Source organism: Chrysemys picta, chromosome 6 (assembly GCF_011386835.1).
Source record: "Chrysemys picta bellii isolate R12L10 chromosome 6, ASM1138683v2, whole genome shotgun sequence".
Taxonomy (NCBI): Eukaryota; Metazoa; Chordata; order Testudines; family Emydidae; genus Chrysemys; species Chrysemys picta.
In genome coordinates this window covers 3,432,306-3,441,067 of record NC_088796.1, presented here as the reverse complement: position 1 = coordinate 3,441,067, position 8,762 = coordinate 3,432,306, and the positions used below count along the sequence as shown (strand labels likewise).

General features: G+C 58.1%; 1 protein-coding gene across 1 annotated transcript; it reads left to right on the top strand.

Moving 5' to 3' along the window:
- On the top strand, nt 1-8,343 carry LOC101944971 (sigma non-opioid intracellular receptor 1-like). Its single transcript, XM_065598651.1, has 4 exons — nt 1-198; nt 1,265-1,465; nt 3,796-3,888; nt 4,563-8,343. Exons 1-4 carry the CDS (start codon nt 51-53, stop codon nt 4,787-4,789), a joined length of 669 nt encoding a protein of 222 aa, XP_065454723.1. The 5' UTR covers nt 1-50; the 3' UTR covers nt 4,790-8,343.
- Nucleotides 8,344-8,762: the final 419 nt, after the last annotated feature.

The window sequence follows — 8,762 nt, the reverse complement described above, 5'->3', positions numbered from 1 at the left end:
GGCTCGGCGCGCGCCGCGGCGCCCTGCGGAGCGGCGGGTGGCGGGGCGGGATGTGGGCGCTGGGGCCGCGCGCGCTGCGGGCCGGGCTGGCGCTGCTGGGCCTGGCGCTGCTGGCCCAGGGGCTGCGGAGCTGGGTCGCCTCCCGCCCCTTCGAGTTCCGGCCCGAGGAGATCGCGGAGCTCGGCCGGCTCCAGGCGGGTGAGTCCGGGCACAGCCACCGCCCGGGGCGGACGCGGGACGCGGGTTTCCTGGGCGGTGGGGCCACGGGGCAGAGACTTGGGGAGTCTGGGGGGGACCCGTGGGGCAGGAGCTCGGGGGCGGGGGGACCCGTGGGGCAGGAGCTCGGGGGCGGGGGGACCCATGGGGCAGGAGCTCGGGGGATGGGGGGACCCGTGGGGTAGGAGCTCGGGTCGGGGGAATGGGGGGACCCGTGGGGCAGGAGCTCGGGGGCGGGGGAATGGGGGGGGACCCGTGGGGCAGGAGCTCGGGGGATGGGGGGACCCATGGGGCAGGAGCTCGGGGGATGGGGGGACCCATGGGGCAGGAGCTCGGGGGATGGGGGGACCCATGGGGCAGGAGCTCGGGGGATGGGGGGACCCATGGGGCAGGAGCTCGGGGGATGGGGGGACCCATGGGGCAGGAGCTTGGGGGCGGGGGAATGGGGGGACCCATGGGGCAGGAGCTTGGGGGCGGGGGGAATGGGGGGACCCGTGGGGCAGGAGCTCGGGGGCGAGGGAATGGGGGGACCCGTGGGGCAGGAGCTCGGGGGAATGGGGGGACCCGTGGGGCAGGAGCTTGGGGGCGGGGGATGGGAGGACCCATGGGGCAGGAGCTCGGGGGCGAGGGATGGGAGGACCCATGGGGCAGGAGCTCGGGGGCGAGGGAATGGGGGGACCCATGGGGCAGGCACTTAGAGGGTCTCAGGGGACCCATGGAGCAGGAGCGGGGCGGGGGGGAGTAGCAGAGAATAGCGGGGGGACATGTTAGATCCTGTCTCTAATGTCTGATTTCCTGAATGAAGCCGTGGTCCCATTCTGGGTTCGGTGGCTTGCAGGGCCTTGGAGCTGTGCTCTGGCTCCGCTCCAGCTCTAGGCAAAAACCTGCAGCTCCACTGCTCCGGAGCTGCTCCACGCTCCAGCTCCGGGCTCTGCTCCAAAGCCCTGGTGGCTTGTATTGGTGGGAGCCAGGGAGGTGGCAGGTTTATGGGTGGGGCCGTGGGCCTCCTGTGCGGTGCTGACTTTGCCTGGGTTTGTTGGTGCTGCAGGCTTGGACCATGAGCAGGCCTTCTCCAAGATCATCGTGGAGCTGCGGAAGAAGCACCCAGGCCACATCCTGCCGGACGAGGACCTGCAATGGGTGTTTGTCAACGCGGGCGGGTGGATGGGCTCCATGTGCCTGCTCCACGCCTCGCTCACCGAGTACGTGCTGCTCTTTGGGACGGCCGTCGACACCGGGGGGCACTCGGGTAAGCAGGGCTCAGCTACATTCAAGCAGAGAGGCTCGGGTTGGGTGGGGGGCTGCTGCCTTTGATTTCCTGTGGTAAACCATCAGGGGGACAGCAGGTGTCTGGGGCAGGGGAGCTGCAAGTCCCAGCCAGGTAGCGCCAAGATGCACTTTGATCCTTCGCCGAAACAGAAGCAGAGGCTGGACACATCAATGTGGTCAGCAGCACTATTCCTCCACCTTGTACTGCCCATTAGCTGTTGCTAGTGCTGATGGTCTGGGGACCATGAGTCAGTCTGGCCGCACCTGCTCAAGCTAGTGCTCACAGAGGTATGCTGTTGTGTGTGCACAGCTCTGTACCTTAACAATGACATGCTAGTTAATTGAGAGGGGAGGAGATGCCACTAGCCAGATGCAGAGAGCTGGAAGGTCTTGGAGAACCAGGAGAGCAGAAGTATCAGGAACTTTATTCCCTGGAGCTAAGAGCTAGCCTCTCCGGATGCCGCTTTCTGTCTGTGCAGTCCTGGCCCTGTCTCCCACTGGGCATTGCAAGCAGTGGAGAGAAGCAGCCAAGGATAAGACAAGGAGGTGGTTATCCTTGTGGTTGTGTGTCCTGTCCAGATGGCTGTATTTACTATAGGTCCATCCGAGGTGGGCTCAGGGTTTTCTGATCATTTAATAGTCCCGTGAGCGGTCTTTGGTAGCTGCCCGTGTTTAAGCCCCTGTGTCCTGTTGACTGACTCAGGTCACAGCAGCCTCTCCCAAAAGGCAGAGAGGGCAACAAACCAGGGTAACTGGCTAGCAGGATTAAAAGGGGCTAAATCCTCCATTGTATGATGTATCAGTACAACAGAAGCATCTTCTCTCCCGGGGGTGGTGGTAATGTCTAGCTCTGGTCTCGCACTCTCTATCCACACACTTTACAAGGAGGGGAGGGTCCGTGTTGCTCTCCCCAGTGTACAGATGGGGAAACAAGCACAGAGAGGGGCAGCTGGCAGGTCCATGGCAGAGGTGAGAACGGACCCCAGGTCTCCCGAGTACAGCCCAGTGCCTGGTTCCTTAGGCCAGTACATCTCTCAGTGGGTGGTTCCAGGAGCAGGCTTGGTGCAGCGCCTGCCGGTGTCGTTTCATACACATTAATAGTCAGCAGCCACAAACCAGCTTCACCTGCTCAGCAAGCAGAAGCTTTTCCCTGTGGGTGCAGCTTGTTTTCCCCCCCCCATGTTAGCGTGAGAACAGGGAGCGGGGAGCGGGAGGCCTTAATATCCAGGTCTCCAAGACCTTGTGCAACAATCCCTTCCACCCACAGCTTGGATCTGGCTGCTTGTTGTGTCCCCATGGGCCCTGCCAAAAGGACCCCGCCCACCCGTGTGCTGCCACTTCCCGCTCCCCTCTCCATGCTGCCCCCTATGCGTAGAACTTCCCAGTGCCTTGCCCACAAGAGTGGCTGGGTCGGGGGTGGAAGGTTGCCAAATCGCTGCTTGTGGCAACCGAGCCGAGCCTGCCTTCTCCTCTTCTAGCGTCAGCACCACAGGGCGTACAAGCACGAGTGGCCTTGACTGCAGCATCCACAAACCTTGCGGAGTCTGGCGACGTGGGTTAACCAATGTGATTCAGCCCCAAGCCATGGGGAGTCTTTCCATTGACTTCAAAGGGTGCTGAACCAGGCCCGCAAAATTGTGGCCAGGCATCTTGTCTCAGAGCAGCCCAGCAAAACCTGTACTGCTCCCCTCGAGGCTTCTAGCCCAAGCAGGTCCCGAGCAACAGGACTTCAAAGTGACAGTGTTGGGGTTCCCATCTCCTTGGCTTTTCCCCTCCGTTTCAGAGGGGTTTATGCAGCTGGCCTCTCAACAGCAGCTGCAGCCAGAAACCCAGCACACTGTTTTTTACAGACCAGCCTCCCAGCTTCCAACCAGCGAGTGGTGGGTCTTCCCTCTGGTGGCTAGCGAGGGCTTGGCTGCCAAGCTCTGAAATTGAGGGTGGAGCTCTAGCACTGAGAAATGCCTGGTGTGGAAATGATGTGGCTTGAGATCTCTGGGCTGCCAGGGATAGGAGCACCCCAATTCCACTGAGAACCAGCAAGCTGGGATGTGTTGCAAGGTCCTGGACTTGGCCCAGGGCCCTGTCAGGGCTCTTTGACATTGGTCCAAGACTGAAACTAGCAACTCCAGGCACTTGGAATAGCGTAAACCACCACTCCCTACCCATATGAGTGTTGAAGCCTGCTGATGTTTTAGGTTTGTTCTGTGACAGCTGAGCCAACACACAGAGCAGCCCTTGGGGCTCGTCGGGCGCTAGCAGTGGGCTGTGTTGCCCCATTGCTCGGATTTCACGTGTGTGCCTCTCTTGCAGGTCGGTACTGGGCTGACATTTACTACGCCATCATCTCAGGGACCTTCAGGCAGTGGAAGGAGGGGACGACCAGAAGTGAAATCTATTACCCAGGTGCGTGTGGCACTGTCGGCGTCAGCCCCACACACTCGCGCTCGGAGGCCTCCCCTGGGTGGCTGCCTTTGCAGGGCTGGTTGCCTTGGGCTTTTCACGTAGCGATTTGAACAGGTAACACTAGAGCCTCGTTAGCTGTAGCCCCGGGACACGGGGAAACATACAGGGGACAGCAGATTAGCCTGCAGAACACCACACCCCTAGATCTCATGGAGGCCAAGAGGCGAGCAGGATTCAAGGAAAGCGTACACGCTGACGGGTAACGAGCACATCTCCACTCCCAGCAGGTGATTAAAAGAAAATGGAGAGGGTTATAAAGCCCCCTGGTTCAGAGCAGGAGCTGTGGGTCAGGAGGAAACTGCCCCTGTGGGAAGGCTGTTCCATTATTTTCCACTAGGGGACGTCCTTGCATCTTCCTTGTGAGCAGCTGGTACTGGGCACTGTCAGGGACAGCCTTTTGGATTAGCTGCCCTGCCCTTGGACTGGTAGTGAGCGCCTCCCATGCCCCTTGTCCTGGGCTGCTCAGTGGAGGGCGCTCAGCACCCTGCAGGATCAGGCCCACAAAGAGCTCTGTGTGCTGTCTCTGGAGACCTACTGGGAGAGGCGCTCTGGAACCAATGTTGTTCTGGCATTCAGAATAACGGCCAGTGCTCTGTTTGTCTGCCTGCCTGCAGGGGACACCATAGTGCAGAAATCCGGAGAGGCCACGGCTGTCCAGTGGAGCGCCGGCACCTGGATGGTGGAGTACGGCCGTGGCTTCATCCCCCCCTCGCTCGTGTTTGTGTTGGCCGACACCATCTTCAGCACTCAGGACGTTGTCACCTTCTTCTACACCCTCCGGATTTGTGCCAAAGCCTTGCTCTTGGAAGCCGGTACCTACTTCAGCCACCTGGCCCAGTGAGACCACCCTCCGCAAGCACCAACACAACCTCAAAGGAAGGGATTCCCCTTTCCCATCCCCCATCACCTCCTGCCGATTGTACCGGAAAGTCAGTGGGCAAGAGCACCTCTGTCCCCATGTGCAGGCGTGCCAGGTGGGCTGACCGTTCGCCGTATCCGCCTGCCGCAGCGAGCACTCAGCCGGGGGAGAAACCGGCAATAACGGATAATGGAGAAACGTAGATCACTATTTTTTTAATATCCAAATGTTCCTCTATATTTCTGTACCGAGACTGCAGCGACTGAGCTGCCGTGTGTGTGTGTGTGTGTGTGTGTGTGTGTGTGTCCGTGCCCTCGGTCGGCAGCAGGCAACGCTAGCCTGCGTGTGCGTGAGAGAGACCCGTGGCTCTGCAGCCAGCTGCCTTTTGTTGCTGTCTCTCGTGTTCTCTGAAAGCCGGGGGCCTATGAAAAACCAGTCGGGGGGAGGGGGATGTGCGCTATGGATTGTTGTCTGCATACACACTCTGCACATGATCGAAACCATTCCCAGCAGGGGTATACCTAGCATAGGACCACCTGCTGAGCTCACGCGTCCCCAGATGAACCTGGAGTAACTGCAGTGGAGTAATTGGGGTTCAGCTAGTTACTGAAGACTGTGGGGCAGGAAAGCAGCTGTTCCAAACCTGTGGGCTGCTTTCCCCCTAGGGCCTCACAGCTGTTACTCCTGGGGAAATTTTGCGCCACTGCGCGTGCGCAGAAACACATCCCCCCGCAGCTTCTCTTTGCTTTGCTGCAGAAAAATGGTTTTTGTGGGGAAGCAAAAAGAAGTTGTACCAGCGCTCACTCACCACTCCCCAACAGCAGGTGCATGTGTTCAGGCACCAGAGCAGCCGGGAGAGAGGTAAGTCACCGTGGGGCAAGGGGGAGTCTGGGGATGCCCTGGCCACCCAGGGACATTAGTCCTGTTTGGGGGGGATGGGAGGGAGGAGGAAAAATCAAACTGAAAGCAGCCCTTTAAGCTTTCTTTAGCAGTGTGCTCGTGCACAGAGAAGAGGATTGGATGACCAAAAGTCAATCACGCTCTCTGTCGGAAAATTTAAAACAAAAAAAGAGGGAGCCCCACCCCTGGGAAAGCCCCAAAACAAGCAGCAAGCGAAATATAGACACAATAGCCTAATAGAACAATTACACAAAGAAAGAAGCCAAAATCTGCTCCCTGTGAGCGGGTTTGGCAACTGGAGGTGTGGCTTGGGGGAGGGGGGTCCAGCTTTGTGGGAGCTGGGCAGATGGGGAGCAGCTCCCTATACAGGGACCCCTCCCCCCACTTACTGGCCCCATGGCTCCTCAGCCACAGGGAGAGGGGTCACTATAGGGGGAGCTCCTCTCTCTGTCTGCCCAACACCCTGTGTATCTGGACCCTCTGCCAAGCCTTACCCACGCTGCACCTGGAAACCCCTCCTGCATCAGGAGCCCACCCACTCCTCCAGAGCCTCACCCCCTGCAATGGGAGCTCCACACAGCTAGACCCCCCACCCCACTGATCTCAACCAGCTGCATCCTGACCCCCACACTCCCCAAGCACCCAGGTTCCCCTCTCCTGCTGAGCCCTAACCACCCGGAGAGTGCTATTCCCCCTTCACCCAGAACCTCCCAGTGACTTGTTGTGTATATAGATCCTCCTCCTCTCTCCCCCCCCCCCCTCCCCGAGATTGCACCACCCAGAACCTTGGTGGGGAAATTCTGCACCAAAAAAATAAAAAAATTCTGCATATTTTATTTGTCAAAATAACTACTGCTGGGGGAATTCCGTCCCACTGCGCGTGCGCAGAACCATCCCCGGGCAGCGTCTCTGCTGCCTGCAAAAAAATGGTTTCTGGGGGGAAGCAGAAAGTAGCTGCACCAGCGCTCACACCCCCCTCCCCAGCAATGCAGGCGCCTCTATTTGGGTAGCCGGGGGAGAGGTGGTCTGGGGATGTCCTGGCTGCCCAGGGCCATTAGTCCTGGGTGGGCAGGGGAGAGGAGGACGATGACAACAGAGTCAGAGCTCCCCCTTCCTCTCCCCTGCACGAAGCAACCAGAGCTTGGTCAGAAACCCCCCAGGTGCAGGAAGCTCTGCACCGTGCAGGGGGGGAGGTGTCTGGGTGAAGGGGATGAGGCTCAGTGCTTTGGGAGTTCCAGGTGCTGGGGGGGTGTTTCAGTGCAGGGGGGTCCAGACATAGCTGCTGACTTTTATCTGCCCTCGATCTGCCTCTTTCTGCCCCACTCCATCCCATCCCCAAGGCCCCCACCCCCCCAGCTCTCACTGCACTCCCTGAGCCACCAATCAGTGGTGTGGTGGTGCTGCCAATCTGAGCACCCATTGTAACTTTTCTGTGGGTGCTCCACAGAATCCGTGCCTATGCATCTGGATACACAAGTGTTGGGAGGACATGGGGAGCAGCTCCCTGGACAGTGACCTCCTCCCCACACTTTCTGCCCCCATTGCTCCTCAGCCACAGGGGAAGGGGTCACTGTCCACCCAATTCCTGTGCACCTGGATGCCTTCCCCCACCGAACCTCACCTTCCCTGCTCCCAGAAACCCCCCACCAAGCTGAGCTTCATCCCCTCCATCAGGAGCCCTCCACCAAACCCCCGATACCCAAATCCACACACCCCTGAGCTTCAGCCCCTGCATCAGCAGCCCCCCCACCCCACTGACCCCAAAAAGCTGCACCCTGACCCCAACCCCACCAAGCCCCACTTCGCTACCATCCAGTCCCCGCTGAGCCCCCCATATTCCCCCACTGAGCTCTAACCGCCTTCACCTGGACTCGCCTGCAGAGTCCCATTCCCCCTGCACTCAGAACCCCCCAATGAGCCCCTGTGCATCCAGATCCCCGCCAGGCCTCCCACCCAGCTGTCTGCACCCAGATTGTACCCCACAGAACACTGGTGTTCTTGAGAGAATTCTGCACCAAAAATAAAAAATTCTGTGCCTACAAATGTTAAAATTCTGCATATTTTATTTGTGAAAATAACCCAGTAACAGTATAATCACACCAATACTTGCTGACAAGTATTTTGAAATAAATTATCAAAACAATTGAAAATGGTGTGATTATAGTGTATTATTTTGACAAATAAAATATGCAGAGTTTTGCAGAATTTTTAATTTTTTGGCCCAGAATTGCCTCAGGAGTATTTTACAAACCTTTGGTCTCTTACTACAGAGGGGTGGGCCCTGGAAACTACAGGTCCCAGCATGCAATGCAAGCAATCTAAGATGCAGTGTTATATGCTGGGGCCTGCAGGTTGCCTAGGGATGGGCTACCTGCCTGGCTACATCTGAAACGGCTTCCCCCCGTTAAACTGTCCAGGGGCCAAATGCTGGTCACTTGCTTTTGGCAGCCAAGTTTACAGTCTCTTTAGCCCTTCAGTAATGTCAAACGAGCATCACCACGAGAGCCAGTCGGCTCCAGAGCATGCGTCTCGTTCCTGGTCCTTGGACTGTCATCGCAGCTCGGTACATGTACGGCCTGGAATCGGTCACTCTTATTTTTATCAGTGTCAAGAATAAACATGCTCATCTGGCTTAATTAATTAATTTATTTTGTTTTGAGAGAGAGAGAGAATCGATGGCCCGTGCAGACCTTTCCTGCATGCTTCGGGGACGGTGGGAGGGAGAGATTGTTTTGTTGGGGGTCAGTAATGAAAGCTGTGCTGTGAATCCAAGGCTTGTAACATTTCTGCCAGAGAAGCCAAATTGATCTCAAATGATCAACTCCAGACTGCAAAGAGAGTGGGTGGAGCTAACGCCTCCTAATGTGCAGCCCTGCTCGCTAGGAGTAGCCAGGGGCCTGTCTCCTGAGGGAACCCAGGTCTACACGGGAAGGTTTTAGCAGCATAGCTATCGCTGGGAGGCGTGGGGGGGATCACCCCTTCAAGCTGCTACTGTTACTTAGCACAAGCCAAGACTGACCCCTGACACCTTCCACGCTGTCGTTGGGGTACGGTC

Excerpts from the sequence above, each read along its gene's own strand:
- LOC101944971 (XM_065598651.1), top strand. The coding sequence starts at position 51 with ATGTGGGCGCTGGGGCCGCGCGCGCTGCGGGCCGGGCTGGCGCTGCTG. Across the intron at positions 1,466-3,795 it reads CGACACCGGGGGGCACTCGG|GTCGGTACTGGGCTGACATT; the intron begins GTAAGCAGGGCT and ends CCTCTCTTGCAG. Across the intron at positions 3,889-4,562 it reads AAGTGAAATCTATTACCCAG|GGGACACCATAGTGCAGAAA; the intron begins GTGCGTGTGGCA and ends GCCTGCCTGCAG.